Source organism: Temnothorax americanus, unplaced genomic scaffold (assembly GCF_048541705.1).
Source record: "Temnothorax americanus isolate GAGA-0224 unplaced genomic scaffold, ASM4854170v1 Scaffold15, whole genome shotgun sequence".
Classification (NCBI taxonomy): domain Eukaryota; kingdom Metazoa; phylum Arthropoda; class Insecta; order Hymenoptera; family Formicidae; genus Temnothorax; species Temnothorax americanus.
The window spans coordinates 1,548,852-1,572,695 of NW_027509286.1; the positions used below are offsets into that span (position 1 = coordinate 1,548,852).

At 36.5% G+C, this 23,844-nt stretch overlaps 5 protein-coding genes across 6 annotated transcripts in view; 4 read left to right on the forward strand and 1 right to left on the reverse strand.

The window, feature by feature from the left end:
- The first annotated feature begins 1,341 nt into the window (after positions 1 to 1,341).
- LOC143895009 (uncharacterized) lies at positions 1,342 to 5,300 on the forward strand. Its single transcript, XM_077401760.1, has 4 exons — positions 1,342 to 1,499; positions 2,500 to 2,633; positions 2,820 to 3,107; positions 4,020 to 5,300. The coding sequence occupies exons 1-4, from the start codon at positions 1,421 to 1,423 to the stop codon at positions 4,680 to 4,682; spliced, it is 1,164 nt and encodes a 387-aa protein (XP_077257886.1). The 5' UTR covers positions 1,342 to 1,420; the 3' UTR covers positions 4,683 to 5,300.
- A 2,217-nt stretch (positions 5,301 to 7,517) lies between these two features.
- On the forward strand, positions 7,518 to 9,908 carry LOC143895020 (mediator of RNA polymerase II transcription subunit 30). Its single transcript, XM_077401774.1, has 5 exons — positions 7,518 to 7,781; positions 8,038 to 8,231; positions 8,865 to 9,272; positions 9,350 to 9,600; positions 9,683 to 9,908. The coding sequence occupies exons 2-5, from the start codon at positions 8,114 to 8,116 to the stop codon at positions 9,779 to 9,781; spliced, it is 876 nt and encodes a 291-aa protein (XP_077257900.1). The 5' UTR covers positions 7,518 to 7,781; positions 8,038 to 8,113; the 3' UTR covers positions 9,782 to 9,908.
- On the reverse strand, positions 9,625 to 10,828 carry LOC143895021 (gem-associated protein 7). Its single transcript, XM_077401775.1, has 2 exons — positions 10,482 to 10,828; positions 9,625 to 10,146 (listed from the first exon to the last, which is right to left on the reverse strand). Exons 1-2 carry the CDS (start codon positions 10,606 to 10,608, stop codon positions 9,959 to 9,961), a joined length of 315 nt encoding a protein of 104 aa, XP_077257901.1. The 5' UTR covers positions 10,609 to 10,828; the 3' UTR covers positions 9,625 to 9,958.
- A 789-nt stretch (positions 10,829 to 11,617) lies between these two features.
- Positions 11,618 to 14,570, forward strand: LOC143895019 (uncharacterized). The gene is made up of 4 exons (XM_077401773.1): positions 11,618 to 11,716; positions 11,823 to 12,448; positions 13,447 to 13,687; positions 14,064 to 14,570. Exons 1-4 carry the CDS (start codon positions 11,668 to 11,670, stop codon positions 14,072 to 14,074), a joined length of 927 nt encoding a protein of 308 aa, XP_077257899.1. The 5' UTR covers positions 11,618 to 11,667; the 3' UTR covers positions 14,075 to 14,570.
- Positions 14,571 to 19,611: 5,041 nt separating this feature from the next.
- Positions 19,612 to 23,844, forward strand: part of LOC143895114 (RNA-binding protein 24) — a 30,626-nt gene continuing 26,393 nt past the window's right edge. Inside the window, exon 1 of one of the 2 annotated variants that reach the window (XM_077401955.1) lies at positions 19,612 to 20,007. The gene's annotated coding sequence lies outside the window, so the exon portion shown is untranslated. The remainder of the gene's footprint in view (positions 20,008 to 23,844) is intronic. The other variant, XM_077401956.1, reaches the window with a different exon arrangement.

A 23,844-nucleotide genomic window follows, 5' to 3' on the forward strand; every position in this document is an offset into this window, starting at 1 on the left:
CTTAATTAAATTACCCTATACAAGACAAGATTGATAAACGATATGTATATGTGCATATATCAAGATATAAGAAATACAAAATAACAACTTTTACAAAATCATAATGTTTCTCACAATAGCAAAGATGAGAGAAAAAACGTGTTTCAGTAACGGAGAAAAAAAAACATGAAAATCTAAATGTCAAAGTACCGTATCACACGCGACGAAGGTGCGTCGTGAAAAACAGATTATTGTTATATTACGAAATGGAGAAACAAAACTGCCGCGCCGCTATATGGCATCGGTGTAGTGACATGCTTATAAGAGATTTCAGGAGATGAAGTCCAGCGAGAAAAAAGCGATACACTTAACGGTAGCTCGTCGAGTAGGTACGCTTGTTAATCTGTGCTTTAACAGTCTGGACCGAGGTGAGTGTAAGGATTCATTTAATGTCAACACCTTAACGTCGTCTATACCGTCCGTCGTTGCAGTTGTCGTATTTCAGAGGATGCTTCTGGTTCATTATTGCAAGACGATTCTATCAAGACGCCTGCTTCATCATTGCGAGAAGAAGAGGAAACCTGTCATCTGTCCGATGCCGTGTGTTGTCATTTTTTACAAGTCAGAGTTTCATTAATGGATGTTCGCGATAAAAATATCTTTTCTATATATTCAGAAGGCGTGTAAAATTTTATATATGCGTTACGGTAATTTCGAAATAAATTGCTAGGTCATATAATACATTAATTAAACATTTAAGATATAGAAGACAAAAATAGCCCGTGCAAGGTAAGGTCAATATGAGATAGCTGTCAATGATTTATCGGATTTTATTGTGTATATAGACATATTGTGTAGATCGATCATGACCTTCAATTTTTAAAATGTATTGATCGGTTGCACAATCGGGAAAAATCTAAGGTTTTAGATTTCGGGCAATTTGTGCACTTAAACATTACAAAAGTGACTGCGTTATAATTTTCGCCATTATATAAATACGATGTAGAATGAGCACAAAAAATTTACTATACATGCGTTTTCAATATTTACAAAATATCATTTTATTAGATATATCCAAAGTATAAAATTATTACTAAAAAAAGAGCATCCCTCATAAAAACAAATAAGATCTATTTATATGTATATCGTTTGATGTAACAACTTTGTACGGTGCGTGTAAAACACGCGATCGATTACGCGAAACCTATTATCATTATTGGCGTGTAATAAAGGTATAGAGAAATGCGAAAGTTGCGCTCGTTTGACCCCGACTGCCGAAAATAAAGGAGATTTCAACTTTTTGTTTCGATATTAACGGAACGGCGTTCCTGAATCGATGCTAACCCCGAGGGGCCTCTCCGTATAGCATTAGCTACAGGGTAGGGGACTATACATATAAAGGAGAGAGCCCCGTACTCCGGGGGCCCAGTACCGTTCAAAGATGCAGGCTGCCGGGACGCTGTGTGGTACCAGGGCCATCTCCCTTCTGGCACTCCTGGTACCTCTCATTGGCTATGCCTGTGAGTAAAAACGACGTTCAAAATTCCCGCCCGGACGAGCATTGATATGTGACACGATAATATGCAATCGCATTGTGGAGGATCAGTGTTGTGCAGTGATCACAATTCGGGATTGTTGCTAGTGCGCTACTTTGAAGATTTTAAGAAACGTCGCGAATAATAAATTTTAAGAGCATGATAAATTTGCAAAACACCCCACGAGTTACGCATATTTTCTTAAATTACAAAATAAGCTAAAAAAGACTCTTTTAAATTCAAGTATACAATTTTTTTTATGTGCAAGTGAAAATTGAAGTATTTGTAAAGTAATGAATTAAACTTCGACGAAACAAGCAAAATTTTAAGTTTTCTTTAATTATTCTTCAGTAAATTTTATTTAAATATGTTTGAGAATATTTGAGAGTTCATTTATTCAAATAAATAAATATTAAAATTTGAGTAATTAAATATTAAAATGCAGGAAAATATAATAAAAATTTTAATTCCATAAAAGACTTCATATAAAAAATAAATAGTTTTTAAAATAACACGTCTGTCATATCGTTAGAATTTGTAATTAAAAGTTGTCAAAGTTAATGAAAAAATAAAAACAAATTTTCAAAGATATAAAAAAAATATTTTTTTAAGTTCAAATAATTTTGTATTAAAATAAATGCAACCGCATGAGGAATTATGCAAACCAAAAATTCAAAAGTTGCATACATAACTTTTACTCCTATAACTTTTAAACGAAAAAAAAATGAAATAATACCGCAATAGAGATAAAAGCTGGTTAGCTAAATCAGTCAAATGATTACAATAACTTACGATTATCGCAGATGGTGGGATTTAACTGAGCGCTTAGTCTAGCTAATCCCTATGCACGCGATTAAATATCCGCATTGCTATCATAGCCAATAAGCTTGCCTTGCCAAGTGAGCATTTCCACCGCAATCATCTGCATTAAGCATACACCGTTTCTCACCGCCTAGTTTCAACTAGCGTATTCGACTTCTTTTAGATTCAAGTCCCATTCAATATTTGCCCAGCATCCCGGGATACATACCTGTTTATATAAGATACGGAGATGAGCCGTTGGAGGGAATAAATCCCGAGTTGGCCGAAGCTTTCGGGGAGACATCAAATTCGGTTAAGGTATCAATATTCTGATAATTAAGATCGATAATTACGCCTTTAAATGAGAAAAACATCCACGAGAAGTTGTTGCCAGTTATAACGGCGAAAAAAAGATGTCGGTTGATCTTTAGAGTAAATCATAAGTGCCACGTAAATTGAGATATATATGTAGTTCACAAGAATATTAATCTCATACCATGATAGAGTTTGCAGAAGATAGACCACACGCTCGCTCACGAATCTGACAATTTCAAAGATGACGACATAAACACTTTTATGGAAGAATCGAACAGAGAGCATGTTTATCCGTTGCACGTTCGAGAAGCGGAAAGTCGTTCATTCGCCGCTGTCAATGACAACGAGCCAGGGAACCCCAATAAACCAAAACTTTTGACCATTTACACATTACCTGACGATAATGAAAACGGGCCACGTAGACGTTATCGAGGAAGATCTAGGATAAAGAATTCTAGAAAACGACCCGCGTTTAAGGTATAGATATAAAAATAGCCAATAATTAATTATAATCACGAAACTAATTAGTTATACGTTTTGACAAATAAAAGTTTTCAAAAGAAATTGCAAAAAAAATTCAGGAAACAAATAATTTGTATTAATTTCGGAGGATTTTTAGAATAATGTGTGCAGAATATAACGTTCTTAGCGGATAAAATCTCATCAATGACTCAATGAGCATTTATCATCCTATAATACTTTTATCATTAAAAATAAAGATTGCTTCATGTTAATTGTATCCGCGGTAAACAGCGCATTTCATTCCAAGAAAAGGAATTACTAATTTGAATATAACGCATTTTCGATTTCTGCACATCTATCTTGTTTGACGTCCGCTTATAATCTAAAAGAAAAATCTCTTTGAGTTGCCTGATGTTGTTTGTCGCTTCATTGACACGCAGCGACGCATTTAAAGATCTTATCTACGCATGATTGAGCTTTATAAGCCGGTATGTGGTGTTGTGTAAACCGGGTAAACATCTTTAACTTATTTTTAACACAGCAACTATAAAACGTAGCCATTTATGTCTAAGTCGATTGTTTCATTTATTCTCGCAACTCAAATCTTTAAATAAGTTATAAAACATAATGCCAGTTTAAGAGAGAAAAATACACGTTACGAGAAGATTTTTCTTCGTTTAACAAATATTGTAACACATAAACTTTTATTTATTATGAATAATCTCTTTATATAATTTAAAATAACTAATATATAAAGCTCAATGCACGCGTAAATAGAATGCGCTTAAATCTTTAGATGCTTCAACTATTATACTATATAGATGCCGCATGTCGATGAAGCAAGATATATTCGACAAAAAACTATGTACACATTGTTATTTCTTGTGCTACATAAAATAGGAAATTTATGTAAAATATTCCAAATAGGTCAATCCACTCTCCGACGAAGAAAAAGAAGAACTGGAAAAACTGGCGATCGAGGTAGAAAAAGAGGAGACCAAACCGAATGAACTCTACGCTCCATATCCCAGGTATCCTGAATCACCGTCTGAGAATACACACAGTCGACATAGAACGCACAATTTTATCGCGCCGATAAAAGTGCAAGTTCCGCTCGACGAAACCTTGACAGACCTGCCGAAAATTCCTCAAATCAGCGATTTTTCGCAATCGGATCATGATATCGCTACATTTGAAGCGGAGGAAGAGGAACTGCCAATTAAAGGACAACGTCCAGCTACATTTTTGTCTAATGTAGATAAATTGTCGCCTATCGACTTGCCAAACGAAAATGAAGCTAATAAAAATACTATATCCGAAACTGAAAAAATTAAAGAGAGACCACTTATGAAGATAGATCTGCTAGAAATACCTCAAGTTACGGATTTTTCGAAATCTTCGGACGAACACAATATCGCTGCAGCTAAAACTGATAAAAATGGATCGCCCATTAAAATACAACGTCCAACAACATTGTTGTCAAATGTAGATAAACTCTCGCCCATTGATTTGCCAAACGAAACCAAAACCAATGAAAAAAAAGAAATAAAAGACTTTGTACAGCATGCCGACGAAGTAGCAACGGATTAGAAGATTAGATAATCAAAGCTTTTGAAGCAAAAATTTTTTATAACTTATTTGTTGCAATAATACTGGATGTTTCAAATAATATTTTTCTTCAATCGTAAATTTTTCGAAGAAATCTCAAGGTAAAATTTTTCTTGATGAACAATTCACGATAAGACATTTGTCGCAATGTTTTCACATTTATCCCGACGCTAATTATTATAGAGTAATTAAAATGATTTTTCTAAAAGTTATTTCGCGGCGTTAATTAGACTTATTATAAAATTCGTCATAATTCAAAGTATTTATAGTCGAAAAAAAGTGTGATTGGTTATGGATATCCTGTATATTACGATAAGTTTCAAGCACAAACCACTTGCGTAAAAAAAATATATTTCTATGATTCTAATTTATATAGTATTGATGATGAGACAATCTGTTTATGCTATTACAAATAATACTTTATTACACTGTGTGGACGTTACAGTCTTTTAAGTAACTGTTATTGCTCTCGAGTTTGTAAAGTTTGTTTGCACATTGTAAATTATGTTAATGATAAAACCACCGTGTAAAGTTATTTTAGAATATTTCTAATAAAATCGCTGTCGCAGAATTATTCACAATAGTGAATACACAAATTTATATATTGACTTTTCTTTTTACATTATATTTCACCTATCATTTACATAAATGTATAATTAAATGTTATTCGCGTAAATAAATAATATTGCAAATAATATTAATTAAAACCAGGAAATCATCAAAAAATTAGCACATTATAATTGCATTTTATTTGAGCATACAATCTATTTCAATAATTAATTATTAATTATATCGCTGGTGATTTTTAATCGTATAAGATAGGTGAGTATGCTCACTCAATATTTTTGTCGTCAGCTATCTGTTCGTATAAAATAACACTTTATTGATTACATATTCTCGTGCTCGGGTTTTAAGATAGCTGGAATTAAGATAGCTGGAATAACGTTGAATCGATTATTCGTGAGAGTTATGGCATGGTTGTTTAGTTTACGAAGCGTCACATCGTCGATGTTGAAGCACAAGCTATTCCTACACACACGATCTTGGAAAAATCTTTTACTCGAGAGAATAAACGTTTTGCTTCTATGTAGATGTGCATGCATACAAAGGAACGTTTTCATTTATCTTCAGTATAAACATCTCGCATAATTCGACAGTAAAAATGTTCTTATCCGAATCCATCGTTTGATGAATTGTCGGAAATGCCATTGGACGATAGTTTCAAAGTATCAAGGAATAACGATGTTCTAGTATCCTTTGCAGAAACTCCGTTTCATAAATACGCGAACTCTCGGCATTGTAAACATATGTGATTAAATATCGTCAGATTGAAGCGGGATCTTCTTATAATCGAATTTTAGCAATCTTCAACAAAGTAGCAATCAAATAATTCGTTCCTCTAGGAGACATTTACTTTATATTCTTCATGTCGATGGCACTTTGTCTCAAAAGGGATGGAATTTTCTGAGCTTCTATTAACGCTCCAAAAATCATCGAATATCAGATGTTCCGTTTAGACGATTAAAACATCCTTCACGTCAATATCAACCCATTATTTATTTCCCGTATTACTCACCGGTAACCCATCGCTACCTATCAGATTGAAATCTGCCAACAGCAGGAAAATCGTTAACCGGCATATTGACATTTTGTTCTACAAAGCTAACGGGATTTTCTTTCAGTGCGGCACGTGTGAATTAGTCCTTGCTAGAAAGTGGCGCGAACAGGCACGCGTTTGCGACAATTGCGGCTATGTCGCAGGCCGCAGAAGATACTGACGGAAAAAATTAAGCTCGCGTGAACGCACGAATGAATGAGGTTGCTGGAGAACGACAAATTGGACTGTTATGTTCCACGCCTTAACTCCTTGTGCACTGACCCTATCTCCTCTCCGAACGTCGCTTCCCATGAAATCTTTTTTGTTTGACCAGGTACCAGAGCGTATATTCAAGGAATCGCATCGAATTTCTCGTATCAAACTCAAGTAAAGCAAAGTTCAATTATAATTTACTTGAATGTAACTCCTGATTACAATCGCGATAATTATCCATTATTAAAAAGAAAAAATTATTCGGTAATTTTAGAAAAACTGAGAATAAGTTTAAATAAAAGCACAGAATATTAATTAACTGAAGATACATATATATTAGTTAGTTTTTTATTATTGGCGAGTTCACTTTAAAGAGATATACAGTTTAAATTATAATGCAAAGTTGTTTATAGAATTTAAAACGGTTACAATTTTTATCATAAAATTTGTAATTTTGTTTATTCTTTACTTTTTATAGCGATTAATTTTTTTCTGACTTTTTGTACATTATAAACAAAATTTTATATACTTGTATGAAAAATAGCCGTCCATAGGCGTTAGTTTCTGCATGAAACGCCCGGTCAATAATGTGTTAATATATAATATTTTATTTATTAATCTACGTAAAATAAATATCTGTAAATTAAAATAAAATATAAGATTCTGACTGCAACATTTAGCTTTTATCTCTATACTTTCCTAAATATGTAAGTATTTCTGTGAATATACAAATAATTTATATTATAATATTTCTTCTGATGGTAACGAACTTGATTAGACATTCTAGACACGATCATGTGAAAGATATTCCACCAACGATAACAATTGAAAAGAGAAAGAGATTTGACAAATAAAACTCTACGCTTCATAAATTCTACAAATAATATGTGGTATTTATCAGTTGCGGGTACTTAGTGTTACACATATTTTGCGTCGATAAAATATCGACATTTTATCATTTATATAAATATGACGTCTTATCAGTTTACATCGCATTGTCGAAACATTGTTTGTTGCTTGCACAGGGAAAAAGGAGAAAGTGCATAAAGATGCAATGATAAAAACAACTGTATTGCCTGCGTAGCGCGAGTGCACTCTGACAACGATGTATTCAATAATTCTCTCACGTGACGAAAGGAGACGCGTTTGCACGCGTTTGTTTGACGGCTTGTTGCACGCGTGTATCGAAGAAAGAGATCTCCACATGATTCTCTTATAAACAACGTGATATCGCTTGATAAATTAATAATATAACTAATCAGCCTAATCAGGTAACCCAACTATATTAGAACTTCAAGAAAATCACGACATTATTGACAATTGATTAGACAATGTGACAGACCTCCTGTTTTTCACAAAAAAAAAAACTTTGAATCATGTGTATGTAAAATTAATTGCAAATTTTCCTTAACAGCAATAATGTTTTTAAATAAAAATTACGTTCTGCGGGCACGCGCAACGTGGTTAACCTCAAAATGACGATTGATTGGTAATGTTGGTGATTGGTAATGTTGATTTCTGTTCTAGTGGATGTACAGTTTAGCGGATGGAGCGTATGTCAATCAATTGACAAGTATTATTTCAAAATAAAACGCTAAATAAGATGGCTGGGCAACAACATCCTTTCCTACCTGGGTTTCCCAATGTGCAGCAATCGCCTATGCGCACACAGTTTGGTGGCGGACAAATGGTTTCTGGTTTGATGGGACCACAACAAGGGAGTGAGTATTTAAAAATGTCTTCCTATTTATGTTTTTATTTGTATGTTAATATGTGTATAATTATGTGTATATTAAACACACTAAGTACTGTGTATCGTTAGTGAATAGTATAAAAATGAATATTATCCACTTACATCTATGTTCATCTTCGATTGACAATACCGTCTGTTTCAATGTTATGTAAAAAATTAGAGTTTAATTGGAATATTGTGGCTTTATCTTCAAATTTGTGATCATATGCACTTTGATTATTTTAATTTCTCACACTTGTAGTAATCATATAAATTTTAATTTTTTGCAAGCCTAAGGTGTAAACTTTAATTTTTCACACTTCTAGGCTATACATCTTAATTTCTCACACTTCTAGCCTACTATCTTCAATGTCTGAGTAATCTAAAAATTTTTTAAAGTAATTTTCAAGTAATTTGAGAAATTGAAGTGATTTAGATTCTTCAAGCGGGTATTAAGTAGGTATATGTATCAGCTTTCATTAGACGTAATAGAAGTATTTTTTGATGGAGACCGGTATTTGCGAGCAACAGATTCTAATTTTTATGAAATATCTCGACAATCAATTTTGACAATCAATTCCAAACTAGAAATTAAGGAATTTGGTACTAATTATTGTTTCAGATATGGTAAGCTCTCAACAATTTGGCATGGGAGTTGGGGTTGGAGTAGGTGTCGGTAATGTTGGATCTAATGCCATGGGAATGCCCAATACCCAACAAGTCTTGGCGCAACAGCAACAACAGCAACAGTCCATGGCGATGCAACAACAAATGCAGCAGATACAGCAGCAACAATTACAATTGCAGCAGCAACAACAGGCTGCAATGGTTCAACAGAATAATCAAACCAATAATCAGGCCACGACGCCGCAGACTCCAGTACCACCCACACAGCCACCGCCGCGACAACCGCAGGCTAAGGATATTAACACCGTTAGTTTATGTAAATATGGACAAGAGACTGTACAAGAAATAGTCAATCGTACCCAAGAGCTCTTCGCAACTCTCAAGGTCCTTCAACCACCTAACGGTATTTATTTTCCTAATTCAATAATTAGAATGTCACCCTAAATATATTTTATGTATATGCATTAATTATGAATATAGGTACCGCACAAGGGGCAAACATGGCAAACGAGAAGAAGAAGAAAGTCTACGAACAATTGGATATGATCAAAATAATGTTCAAACGCCTGAGACTAATATATGAAAAATGTAATGAGAACTGTCAGGGAATGGAGTATACGCATATAGAAAGTTTAATTCCGTTGAAGGAGGAATGGGATATGAAATCCGACGAGAAGAAAACCTCAGAATCTTACAGACTCAGCTGCGAGGAGAGGAAGGAAATTATGGAGGTGAGTAGAATGAAATTATATACATTAATGCATAATTCCTATATTAATTTTCAATAAAAAATGGAATTTGTTTCTCTTTCAGCAAGTGGTATTAAAGAATAGGCACATTAAGGAAATAATCGATCACTTAAGGCGCATTATTTCAGAAATAAACACAATGTTAAATATGCGTCGATCTTAGGTTACCAAATATAGATAATTATGTTTTTGTAAGATTATGTTTATGTATTTTTATAATAATATATATATTGTAGTTAAATATTTATATTATTATAAAAATACATTAATAAAGAAACTTTTTTTTGGAACATGGTTGGCACTGCAATATTCGTTTACTTCTCACACATTTCTCTGTTTTTCATTGTTCAATATTAATGTTGTCTATGTCTAAACAAATTATGTCACTGCTCCGGAGGATGGCTTCCGGTATCGTTCCCATTGGTGTCTCCAAGTTCTTTACAAAAACCTTAGAACATTCCACGTCGCAACCCTTGAATTCGCCAGATACGCGTGTGTTTTCAAGTAAGTGAACTTCTGTTGGTTTACCTACAATATTTGAATACCAGTTGGTTACGACAAATGCTAAATAATTATTTATATCCACATGAATGAGTGTTAACGATAGTTAATATTTCTTTTTTTAATAATACCTCGTGACAAATATTTCCTGCACAAGTAGCAGTAGTTTGAATGTTTATCGTGAAGCGTTGTGCAAAATTAAATAAACTTTGCTTCGATTTGCGCAATATAGTAACTTTAAGAGAGAGAGATATATTAAAATGACTTTAATATCTCATTCACTTTACCGGCGGGAATTGATCTAGTTAAATTCTTTTAAACTTGATTGAAACAAAGTTATGATTAAACGCGAACTTTCTTACCGATAATGCCGGTAACGACACGCAGAAAACGTTCGCGCAGAAACGCACGGGCCTTTTGTTTTTCCGCAGATGCGAATGGCAAATCGGGTTTATTTGCACTCGAATTAATTTCGTCTTGGTCTGTCATCTTCTGTCCAAGAAACGTTCCGTTCCGTCTCGAGATGTCTCGAGATTGACACTATGGCTGCCGTTCCTTTTGACGCTTTCAGCGCTGAGCCGCTGAAAGCATCGCTCCATCTCTGTTTGATATATTCGATATGTAACGAAGACATAATGATGCTTTAAAAGCGTCAAAAGGAACGTAGCCTAGAGATGATATTCATGGCGGACTCAACGTGAAGATCGTGCGCGCGTCGAAGAGAACATTGGCGCTCTATTTGAATTCTCATAAAGCATTATCAGTTGATATTCATAACGATGTGATAATGATAACGATGAAATAGACTATTCGACACAATCAAAGTGTTTGTTTAACACAAGTCCGCTGTTACGTCAGTACTATAACATTAGAACCATTAAAGAAAGTGAAAGTTCAAACGAATGATGAATCACAATATATGTAAAATGCACGATGTGAGCCTATTGAAAGTAAGTAACTGTAAAAATAACCGTAAAGGAATTCTCAATATATTATATCATTGATGCGAAAATGTAATTCAATTAATATGTTAAAAAATTAGAGATTTGTTTCTGCAAAAAAAATTTAAAAATATTTATAAATTAGATAGCTCGTACAATTTGTTTCTATGAAAAATTTTAGGCAGAATGTAGCTATAAAAAAAATATAATATAAAATTACTTAACGAATTAAATTTCTTTGGATAAATAATATATTATCGTTTTAACTTATATAATTTAAAAAAAAAACGGCTGTTTCAATTTTATAACGAAGCATTTGCATACATATACACGTAAAATATCTCCGAATATGAAAGTTTTTGAAAGCAATCGAATACACAATGAAATAATCTCGGACATCCTGCATCGATAGCCCACATTTTCTATACGAGGCTAATTGCCACAGTTAAAGAGGAAGCTTAGATCGACACAATTATCATACTTATAACGATATCTACCAAACACACTTTCTCGCAGCCAAACATGGGGGCAACCCGCAGCTTTTTAATTTCTTCGGAGAAGACACGAGTTGTCACCTCATTTTCGTTCCGATCACGACGCGGTAACGATGGGTTCCCTCATCATTGTTTTAACAGCCTTCGCCGTATATTGTAGTGGTAAACAACTATTCGACATTCGATATTCGAACGATATTTCGACGTTGGTTCTGTGGCCACGTCGTCCGATTCATCCTCCCGATTCCAACGATTCTTTTTGTTACAGAGGTGTATTGTGATACACATCCGACTAAGGTTGCTGAACCAGAGGATACCGTGCTACTCGAGAAAAATAACAACAGTAATGCGACGATCGAGAAGGGTAGTCTTTGGAAAAGTCTCAGTCCATCGAGACGCAAACCGACGAAACTGGAGGAGTCGAGAAATCTGGTCAGCAGCACAAACAGCGAAGCGAACAAGAGGAGAGGACGATTTCTGAGTAGCTTAGCCTTTCTAACTGGCCTCGGCTTCGGCGGATTAGCCACCGCGGCATCCTCCACCGTGAAGAGCAAGACGATCGCCAAGATGCCACAGGTGTTCAGCATAAACCTAGGTGCCTCCAAAACCTCACCATACTTCGCCGCCTATTACGGCCAATATCCGCAAGCTCCCTTTCTACCATATCCGTTCTTCTATCCCGGTCCCTCTGGATTCGCGCCAACGATCGGCGCCGTAAAAACCCAGACGTCGCAGAACGATCTGACGCCTCAAGTAATAAACCTGTTCGACAACAGACCGAACGATCTCGTGGGAAACAACGAGGACTATGCAGAAGACACGGAGAACGCGGGCAACGGGGCTGATGATCGCATAAGATTGCAAGCCGAAGCCGATCGAAACGCGGAAGAGAAGGTAAGGATGTGATAGATCTCGGCTCGTGCCGTGGTGAGCAAATAGAAATCAGAGCGGAAAGCCACGCGACGTTTTATCTCGATAAGCATCTCACTCGGCAACGAGTACCGTGCTTTCTCAAAAACTCCAACATCGATTACTCGTACGCTCAATTAATTGTGCGAAAGTATTAATTATAGTGTACCCGTGATATATTTATGCATAAATTACAGTTATTAATCGCTTTACTTACAGTATACTACGTATTATCCAATCTAATAGGAGCGTAGCTCTTAATCTCTAAGCAAAATCCTAAAGCGAGCTTCAAGGTTTTCGAGTTACTTATACATACCGGGATGACCCGATAAACGCGGCACGTACCTTTCCTATTGGGTCTACGGCTGGATCTATTCGTGCGAGAACAGGTCATCTTATCGCGTATGCTCGGATAATAACATACTTGTACGACAGGTGTTCATATGACAAATGATTAAAGGCTTCATCGTGTCTATCGTTACTCTTTCGTAGCTTCCACGCGTGAATGACTAGATACGTGTGTGCCCGTAATTTTATTTGGACCCACAATGTGTATGTGTCAAGATAACGCGCGCGTTGAGGTATTGGCTCTTAAACGGAGCGGTATCTTGTATAAAGTCATGCGTGTCTAGTCGTAACTAATCTCGTACGTCGTAACAGAAATATTTTTTTACTTTATGGCGTTTCTGTTTTGAGGCGCGTATAACGTAGCTTCGTTAAAAGATAATTTCCATAATGTCCTAATAATAAATGATATTAATAATTTTGTTAATTTATGTTATATCGTTTACTTGTGTAAATATATGTATATATGTATATATATATATATATATATATATATATATATATATATATATATTATATCATATACGTGAAAAAATATGTAATACTTTTTGAGCATTTTCTCGCGGAGATATACTTATTTACGCTTGATTCGCGACAACACATTGCACGTTAATTTGTACTATTACAAATTTTATTAGGGTATGATAGGCGAGTGCAAAGAGGGCCAACGGAAACATGGCAAGGGAACAGCCAGAGAGCGTGAATATCTCCAAGTGAATGCCGCCGATTTGCGAGCAACCTTGAATTTTCAAGCTGCGAATCAGACCGTACCAGATAACGCAACTACGACAAGTTCACCTAACGATACAAATACAACACATCATCATCATCATCATTATGGCGGTTATAAGGAATACCCGCACTTCCCAGGATATTATGGTGGGTATCCGCAAAATATACAACACGTGGACATCACAACAACGCAACCGTACAGTCAGATTAGCTATAACGTACCGTATGAACAACCCGCTAATTTTTATCACGACGATAAATACAATGTTTATCCGGGACATAATCCATTTCTTCCCGCGCCATTCTCGTCCGATCACACAAACGAATATGTAGGCACGGATTTTAATCGATTATATCCTTCGATTATTCCTTCGAACTATCAGCCACCGAATATCAGCGGTTTTAAACCCTTAAAATAACTAAAATAAGTCATATTTTTTATACAAAGCTCATTATACACAAATTCCACCAAATCGTAAAGTAGATTATATCTGATAAACTTATAAAAATTAAAATGTTGCAGTTAAAAATTAATCATACAAAGATATCCAAATACACAAGATAAATAAGATCCTGAGAAGAAATTTTAAGCTAAATTAATATGAAAGTTAATGTGTTTAAGATTACAATTTATTATACTGTATTTATTATATCTAATACAAAATATTATAATTATTTTTCGAATCAGCTATATGTATACTAGAGTTACGGACATTTTTAGAAACACTTGATATATTTTGCTTCGTAATGTTCTGATAAAATAGAGAAATTTTTATTATGATTTATTTTTTCTATGTATAATTATATTTTTGATACATTCACAAGTTCTCCTTACACATTTTTTTTTAATATACATTTATATGGGTTAAATGCTTTTAGAAAGTTTTTTTTTTTATTATATTTTACGATACCCATTGTTGTACTATTTAGGGAAAGGTAATTATATTCACGAAATACTTGCAACATTAGTCAATAGATAACAGATGTACCTATATTGTCAATCATTGAAATATATTGTCTGTCAATTTTATCTAGTTGTATTTTGATTTATGGCACCCTTACTAGTTAAAATATAATTATTACCTTAGCATTTCATATCAATGTATTTGATTTTTAAGAAATTATAATTTCTTATAAACTATAGTTGTTATATAATCTCTCTGAGAGATAATTATATATATCTCTCTCAATGATTAGTATATCTAATACTCTATTATATCTAAGCATTTAATTATTGCATAGAAATTAAAATTATCTACAGTTAATGAAATAGAACCTCGTGAGAAAATATACACATTGGATGAGAAATGTTTTGTGCACTACGTACAAAAATTCAAATAAAAATTATGAAAAAGTTATACAAATCATTATAAATTATTATTATTTTTTTGTAATATCTAGAAGCCTAATTGCTACTCTATAATGCGTATAACTCTTTTTTAAAATTCTTTTTAGTAATTATATGCACATTATTATTGCTAGAAAAGATCCTTCGAGTAATTGTAATCAATTCATAAATTTTTTAATCACATCACTGTAGGTATTCACAATTCTGTGATCGAATCCGTAATTGATAACATTATTGAAAGCAATTGCGACACTTGTAAAAATAGCAATACTTCACGAGAATGTCCATCATGGAGAAGTTCGTATTCTTGATAACACAAGTTTCTACGTGTGTAGTTTGTTTGAACAATTGTTCACAGGATTGCACAGTTGTTCGGGATTGATTTTCCGTAAGCCAATCAATAACATGATTCACTAATGGCATTCGAGTTTCGTTGGTCTACATGAGTGGCACATTGACGACGACAACTGCCATCGGAAATAAACGTCGGATAATAAATAAATGACTGTTTCGTCGGAGTCTCGACCAATTGGACGTCGCCGCTCGCAAGGAAGAAACCTGTTTTATTTTCGGACGAGTTTGGAGGGCTGGGGCTCCTCGTCTATTTCGAGAAGGCCGCCAACCGCTGGTATTGTGTCTTTAAAGATACCGGTACTTTGCAGTTTTCGCGCGTAATTTTTCAGCCAGCAAAATTTCGTAATCTAAATCGCACATCAACATTCAGTTCGCGGCGATAAGCAAGATATCATATTTAAAAATCAGAAGAACAAAAAAACACGTTCCGATATTTACCTTCATTTGCCAAAAGTGACACAAATATCGTTCGTCAAGAATATTACCATCATATATTATAATTAAAGGAATAGTAGAATAGAAAAGTAGGTTGTAGAAGATGCGGAAAGAGCTCGGAAAGTGTGCGGATACGATATGCAAATACGTATACCCGGATATATTTAATTATTGTCGTCGTTGCGCTTTCGCTCTTAACATACCCAGGCGGCATGGTTTCAACAAGTCGCGCGTGCCTCCGTCCTGAAAAGCGTGCCAAAGACGGGAACTTTACAGACGGCGGGTGAGTCAATCGCGAAACTCTGACACGCCGCGATTACAGTAATTTCCCTCGATCGTTACCACTCTCGGCGTGACGCGCGTGTACGCCGTGTATACGATACGCGGAGTCGCACGTCGCCGTCGCTCGCCCCGTCGATTCCGTGAGTTCGCGGCGCGGTTATGTGGGTGAGCCATGTCGGTATCGCGTGCGCGATTGTGCAATAAACACGAGATAGGAAATGATCGGCTTCCTTCGCGGAAGTGTTAAGTTTTCTTTAAAAACGACGACGATGCTATCGACGGCCACGTGGCCGGTCAATTTAATGCCCATTTCTCTCGAACGTGTAATCGTAAATAATTCTGTTTCAAAGCACATGGCTCTCGCGTAATAAGCTCCGTTCAGGATGATATCTGCAAAACGTTTTCGAACAAGTTATCGTAGAAATTAATGATTGAGATAGATCTGCCTACTAGGCGATGGTCCCTTCGACGTGTCGCCTTGTGAACTCCACGCTGCGATTTCATTCGTATTTCGTTACGTGTTTCTACGCGCGCTATAAATAATCTAGCACGATTTTGATAATTTTAACGATGCGATTTAACGATTGTTTGTAATCTTACTTCTTTTGCAGCGACGAAGTCTCAGACTGCACAGTAACTTTTAGTTTCTAAATTATGACTACTATAAACACACAAAATCTTTTGCTTTCAAGCGATGAGAATAATTCTGGGACGGGATATGGTGATAGGTTCCATAAGATTCAGTGTTACTTTCAACATCGGGATTATCGATTAATCGCTTATCCATGTACGTATCTATGAAATCGGACTAGATCGGGTCTCTTTAAATCTAAATATATACCGGTCAGAGTTGAACGCCCTGGGATTTCCGGTTCTTGGCGTGTGCACTTCGCTTTTCCCCCTTCACGGTCCTTTTTATTTTTCGTACGAGCACTTACGTCTCTCTCTCCTCGTATCCTCTTCTCATACCCACTTTATGGTGCCGGCGCGATCTCGTTCTTTTTTTTTTCACGCGAAATCCAATAGCCCTGTATCCTCTAGGATACTCAGGACTATTTCCTGCGAGACTGCGCCGGTCGAGCCGGATGGGAAACCGCAAATGTAAAGCCCCATGCATATAGTCCCACTTCCCAGTGGCACCATACGTACATACATGCAATTCAGCATGTATATTTCGTACGAGAAATAGCGGCTATTGAACTTTTCAGAGATTTAGATATATATATATTCCTTTCAATACTAATAACTTTATTCGCACTTGAGATTATATTTTTACTGGTTATAACTTATTTGAAAGATTATTGACCAGAATACAATAACATTTTTAAAAATAAATTAGATTCAGAAATTCCAAAAGTCAATAAGTTCAATGCTGCGCATTTAATAATTACAATTAATAAAGACGTTAACAAGGACTATAATTTTGTGCCATTGAGATTGCGATTTCGGAAGTTTGGGAGATTGTTCAGAATATTTTGACGGATTTTCCGGATCAAGTACTTGTCGAGATTCATTTCTTGGGAGGACTCGAATGGGTGCTTCACTCGTCGCAACGTGCCATGCAACGCTAATAAAATATTGCCGAGTCGTACGCGCACGTGCGTCGTGCACACAGAAGCGAAACGGTTCGTTCGGTGTGGTAAATGCACCACGGTTGGGTAAGAACCCTGGTCTCGTATATGGGGGACGACAGAGGAGAGACAGCTGTGGGGCAGCTGGCAGCGCGTGCCATGAACCTATGGGGTCTCCTTCGAGCGCGGACGCGACGGACGATGATATCCTATATTCCGTCGCACGTAAGTAACGGCAGGTTTCGAACAATGCGATGTTCCTGAGCTTCGTCTATCCTTGGCATCAAAGAGAACGTACGTAGCTGGGCAGCTACGAATTATCGCTGCCTGGTTGCCTACCCCCGTAAGCCCCGTATAATAAAATTCCTTACGACTATCTTAAGACTGCGATTTGTTGGCATAACGCGTACAAGAAGCACCATGAAGACTACTTCACATTGAGTTTCATAAGAACATAATCGTAACTCGAGCAGGTCGTTACTGATGAGTATCATAAAACTATCTATGAAGGATGATATAGTAAAATTCATGCTAGGCTTCTATATTCAGAACACTATAATTATTAAATAAATTTGCTTGATGAGTTCAACGTTAACGACAAATAATAGTTTCTATATTTTCGTACATAAAAAGAGAGAATTTCTTTCATAATATTAATATTACTAATATACATTAATAACAAGAGCATAAGTTGTACGTAGGAAAATTGCTTTCGCAAAAAAGTTATTCTAATCTAACAAAATTGCAATAATAAGTTAACATTTTTCCGAAGTTATAAACTAATAAATGGACTTATGAAAAATATACTACAATTTGTTCAACATTATTTAGTTATATACTTGATATTAAAATATACAAAAGTATCAAATTAACGTAGCGTTAAGAGATTTTTGATATAGTTTTAAAAGAATCATTATACAATGCGGGATGCCGGATATCCTGGCATTCTATAATTTAAGATAACATGCATTTATTTTCTGTATGCGTTGCATTTGTTCGTGCAAAGCGTCGAAAAGGTGCGCTTTCCTTCGTGAGTTTTTCACCGGCTTGAAAGAAAAAGGATCAGCGAGTTCAAAGCTTTCGGGGGAGAACGTTTCAGGCTAGCGAACATCTGCCATCGTCTGCAACGATAATAATTCGAACAGCTGATGCTCTTCCGCGGACCACCGCACCGCCTCGCCTCGTATTATAGATCCCTCAGAATCGTTTCGCTTTGTTATGCACTTTCTTAGGAGAAATCCTCGCGGAAAAGAAAAGTGTATTTTTTCACTCTAATAAAGTAATAAAATTCTTTTAATAATTCTTTTAATAATTGATTCCACAATAAATGCTAACATATGTTGTTATTTGTTGAGATGTATTTTTAATGTACAAATTATAAGAGGTTTATTTTAAAAATATATCGATTTAATATAAATATATTTCTAGAATTTTGAAAGAGGAATTATTACAAAAATATAGAATTCAATTGTAATTAAATAATTAAATGATATTCATAGATTTATCTTCTTGTAAATATAATTATATATATTAAATATTTATATGTACAAATCATAATTCTAATTGTAATTATATGTATAAGTGTCAATTTATACGGCTATGTGTGCTCTTCATAAATCAATATATTTGTCCAATGGAATAAATCATAATTGAAAATTTTGAGTAAAAATTCCAATCGAAAAGAATATAAATAGACTATAATTACGTCGATCGTCAAGTTTCGGTGGAGTCTCTCGAAGAAAATCTATAGAACACACAAACACCTCAGAAAAAAGAAAAGATCGACAACTTGCCCGCGATTATGCACGTGTCCCCGTCGCGCACACGTGTTTCTCGGGACAATCGATCACCCGGCAACAAGTCATTACCCTGCCCATGCCCGCGAGAAGCATCTCACTACCGCGGACCAGCGTCGCCGAATACCGCGTGAAAACACCGATCGTACCCGCTTTTTGAATTTCAGCGCTCGTGTTTCCTGGGGGCATAGGGCTGCCTGCGTGCGCACGTATCCGTACACGGGAGTGGGAATAAATGTCGGCCAATCGAGAGGCTCGATGGCAAACCAACTGGCAAAAGGAAACTGGCGAACTGAAGCGCCATGCAGTAGCCGCGACAACTCAAACGGAAGAGTCGGGCATTCGCACGTGGGCCTTGGTCGGCGTCGGTTGCGTTTTGCGCGCGCTCTCGATCGCAAAAAAAACCGAGCACTGTTCGTAGCGCGTGGTGGACTAACGTACTGGCCGAAAACCACTCTGGATGTAACAAGGTGCCTACAATATTTCCGAGTATTTCTCTGGCGAGCAGAATAGTCGTCTTTCCGATAGTGCATCGTGCTTCATACAGATCACGCGGATTCCACACGGGCGGAAGATCCCTCCTAACCTTGGTGTATAGTACTGTTTGTGTATCGTCATTTTCGGATTATCACGGCAGTAGCTGCAGTGCGACAAACGAACGTACACAGTGCGTAAAAAAACGTAAGTAAACAAATCTTTCAACATTGATCGTTAACGAAAATTCTTAGAAGAAACCCGACTACCGAAAACTGTATTACAAAAATATTTCCATGTAAAATTGGATGTAACCAATCTGAATCGATTTCCTAATTGCCCCCTCAGGAGGTGCGATTAAACTACGGCATACTCCACTTCTCTTCGATCGGTCTATTTTCGATCGGCGTTCCATTCGCTGTTGTTTCTTTTGAAAATAGCACACTTGGCTACAAAATAACTCGTAAAAAAGTCATCGGTCTTGCGCGTTAGCACGCGTCATATTTAATGCATAGCTCCGTGTAAAACTGCTCGTCGTGTCCGTTGCATGAATTTTGGAATCGCGTGGCTCGTTAGCATTAATAGCTATAATTAATGTCAATTAATGGTAGTTAATGGCTACCATTAATTATAGGCGTATCGCACTCTCACATCGCGCGGCTTTATCATTGTAAAAATATGCAAGGTCGATAGTAGATTGATCTTTAATTTCTGAACATAAAAATAAATTGTTTTCTTTGTTCGAATTATATTAAATTATCATTCCCAGTATAATTGAGATATTCCATTTATAAATATATAATTTTATTTAGCTTGAATCCCATGTTCGCAAGAGACTTTTTAGCGATTTAACACTGAGAGATCATTGATTAAGAGGCAATAAAAAAGTAGGAAAGAGTTACGCGCGAACAGAGACAAACAAAACTAAAATAATCAATCATTTAAATAAATGACGAGCTAACAATGCGGCTGTGGCCATTGTATGCGGCTACTTAATCCTTGGAAAACATGAAGTATTATCAGTTATGAGGGAAACACACTGCCACTGCTCACTCATTCGCCTCTGCTATATCGCGACATTGAAATGCACCGATAAAATTGGATGCGTCGCCTGGCGAACGACACTAGCGTGCGCTTCCCTGGATCTCGATACGATATGTACGATCAGCACGGCACGAAACGGCGGCGTCTCGACTGAATCCGGATTTTGCTGTACGTGGCGTGTGAGATTGCGTGGCGCGCGAATTTGTATGCGCAGGAAATTCTGTTTATCCATCCGCGGAACTACTGCGCGGTGGCGCGTGGCCATCTTGCGCGTTCGTAAAATGGTCTGCTTCTTCTCTCAGCTGTCCCCTCTCAACCCCCGTTCAACGGCCTGGTCGTCGGCGACAAAGGGCGACCGGGCACGTGTTCCCCGATGTTTATTAATAAACCCCGACGGTCGTGCCCGACAATTTTGCCGTGCCGGTACGTCTGGAAACGGACGCAGGTGATAGTGCTTCTGGCTGAAAAAACTGCTCAGAATGACACCAATGGTCACTACACGGATATCCTATTATTTATTGCATATATCCATTTTATAAACATTTTGGATACTTAAGTAAATTGATGTCGCAATTAATGGCCTTTAGGATTATATTCGTGCAAAAAAAAAAAATGATTTAAACTTCAGATTCGAGTTAAGGCGACAATGTAAAAATTAACGTAAGCTTGTATCTTCAAGCACTACATAAGTGCATGTCGATAATTAAAAATAAGCCAACCATGGTGATATTCTGAAAGCATTTCAATCGGAATCACATCTGCTTTTTTTTCCGTGGAAAGCGCGGCGTGAAGGAAACTTCGCGAGTTTGCATAAGAACCTGGAAGTTATTTACTCGCGAAAGTTTGCTAATACGATTTTTCTGTTCGTCTTATATCTGAAGAGGTAACGGGACTGATCTAAGTCTTGTTATGTTAATGTTCGATGTTTTTTTCGGAAGTTCGCTAAGTTTTGTGAATTTCATGAAATGTCATAAAAGCTGAATACAGAATCCCCATTTTGTTATCCATATAATAAATTCCTGTCTTCTGCCGTATCTCTATCGAAATAGTAATGAGAATCAAGGTAACACTGGTTACTTTAATTCTTATTACTCTTTTGGTAAAAACAAAATTTCTTGAAGACATGAGTCCCGGAAATTAATCTTTCATTGACTGTAAAATAATAAAAATTAATATAAAAATTATACATGTTCAAGTTTTTCCACGTTTTATATAAAAAACCAAACCTCTGTCACCAGGAAAATTGTGGAATATATATTAATTTACTATATTTGTACTGTACACAAAACTGTACTATATGATGGACGTAAGGTAACAATAATGCGCAGATTTCGAGCACGAATCAAAACTGTTAATCTCTCTAATAGCACGGAACGAGGGTGTTCCTTCTTCTCGACAGTCTAACATGCAATTAAAACAACGCGTACTGTTTTCTACTAAGTATCTCTGATACAGAAAAATATAAGCCACGCAATTTTCACGCTATCGGCGGATAAGTAGCGCGAAACGCTTCTTCAGAAAGCCCGCGAATCGTCGACGTATAAACTTTCAGCAGACGTACTACGCTTATTGTCAATCGTGCTTCAACAAGTGTTCCTGCACGAGATGCAAACAATTTGATAATGACGTTATCGTCTGCGTGGCGAGGCTCGTCACATACAAACGTAAACTTGCTGCGGCAAGTTTTGCAGAAAAACGCGGATACACGCCAATTAATAAGTAGTTCTCGAAGGAGAGAAATTGTTCCGAAATTTATTTGACAGCTGTATAGCATCATCTATATATAAAAAGAATCTTGAACGGGTGATATGCAAATTCGTTTTAAAATTAACTGAATTTAAATAAATATGCGTGAAGCAGAATAATTAAAGATAGGATGGTCTATTTTGATCGTAAATATAATTTAAAATTTGATGGAAAGTTATACAAGGCATATTACTGACAATAAGTTTAAAGATATCAAAAGTAATTTCTTTTTCTTCTATATATCTTATTGATTTCGATTATTTCGATATTTCTATATGTGAAAAGACGCAATGTGGCGATTCTCAGTGATGACACTTAAAACCAGACTTGTTTTTAGGTTAACGCGCTTTTCGCTCGCGCTTCGTGCAATTAACTCGCGTATATCCGACACCTTTTCGCGAAACCTGACGAAAGCCACGCGTCGCACGTGTTTTTCGAAAGACTGGCCTTTGCGACTTTGGCCGAGAGGATATTTTCGCGGCTGCTTTCGTGAAGCACATGGCAATTGGCCAGTGCCGAACCGAATGCACATTGCACACACACGCTCAATGCGACCGAAAAGACAATGACGTCCCGATGTTATTCGCCGCGATAGGAACTTGTCGCCTAAGTGCGGCGCGTCCGAGAAGTACATTCTTCTCGTGCACCGCGGGGTGTCTGCATAGTCCACGTGTGAGCTATTAAAAACCAGTGCTTCTCAACGAGCGCTCTTTTAAACATTCCGTAAAGTTTTCGTCGCGCAAAGCACATCCTACGATCTAATTCGTCTCGAAACGGATCCAATTGTGTGCGAAATAGCACACGATGAGTACACGTCGTTCCGGAACAACGCGTTCCGCGGAGCACCGTCAGTAAATACAGCTGGAAATTCGTCGAAATTCTCGTGTCCCGCGATCGTCAAGTATTCCGATTGCCGTCGCGCGCCGTATGCTTCCACCGCACCGGCTTACGAGCCAGCCGGCGTACAGGCCATTGTTTCTACCCTCCGCAAGCCGTGCCTCTTATTACCTAAAGGGTTGAAACTGCTTTTACTAACGCCAATACTGGCCGACAGTGCGTTTTCACAGCATGAGCACACAAAGCTCGGAAATATTATGAAAAGTATTTTTTCTCACATCACTCATGCTTGCAGTGAAAAGGGATTTATTTTATAAATTGTGATTTACAAGAGATTTCAAAGATTAAAGATTAAAGTACGCTTTATGTAGGTGATAAATGTGAGATAGTTGATATTATGCTTCGGGCTTTTAATGG

What these genes read in the sequence shown, in the direction of transcription:
- LOC143895019 (XM_077401773.1), top strand. Translation starts at nt 11,668, where the DNA reads ATGGGTTCCCTCATCATTGTTTTAACAGCCTTCGCCGTATATTGTAGT. An exon ending in CTTCGCCGTATATTGTAGTG is followed by an intron (nt 11,717 to 11,822) that starts GTAAACAACTAT and finishes TTTTTGTTACAG; the next exon opens with AGGTGTATTGTGATACACAT. An exon ending in ATCGAAACGCGGAAGAGAAG is followed by an intron (nt 12,449 to 13,446) that starts GTAAGGATGTGA and finishes AAATTTTATTAG; the next exon opens with GGTATGATAGGCGAGTGCAA.
- LOC143895009 (XM_077401760.1), top strand. Translation starts at nt 1,421, where the DNA reads ATGCAGGCTGCCGGGACGCTGTGTGGTACCAGGGCCATCTCCCTTCTG. An exon ending in ACCTCTCATTGGCTATGCCT is followed by an intron (nt 1,500 to 2,499) that starts GTGAGTAAAAAC and finishes GACTTCTTTTAG; the next exon opens with ATTCAAGTCCCATTCAATAT. An exon ending in GAAAACGACCCGCGTTTAAG is followed by an intron (nt 3,108 to 4,019) that starts GTATAGATATAA and finishes TATTCCAAATAG; the next exon opens with GTCAATCCACTCTCCGACGA.
- LOC143895021 (XM_077401775.1), bottom strand. Translation starts at nt 10,608, where the DNA reads ATGACAGACCAAGACGAAATTAATTCGAGTGCAAATAAACCCGATTTG. An exon ending in TGTCGTTACCGGCATTATCG is followed by an intron (nt 10,147 to 10,481) that starts GTAAGAAAGTTC and finishes CAAATATTGTAG; the next exon opens with GTAAACCAACAGAAGTTCAC.
- LOC143895020 (XM_077401774.1), top strand. Translation starts at nt 8,114, where the DNA reads ATGGCTGGGCAACAACATCCTTTCCTACCTGGGTTTCCCAATGTGCAG. An exon ending in GATGGGACCACAACAAGGGA is followed by an intron (nt 8,232 to 8,864) that starts GTGAGTATTTAA and finishes TTATTGTTTCAG; the next exon opens with ATATGGTAAGCTCTCAACAA. An exon ending in GGTCCTTCAACCACCTAACG is followed by an intron (nt 9,273 to 9,349) that starts GTATTTATTTTC and finishes TTATGAATATAG; the next exon opens with GTACCGCACAAGGGGCAAAC.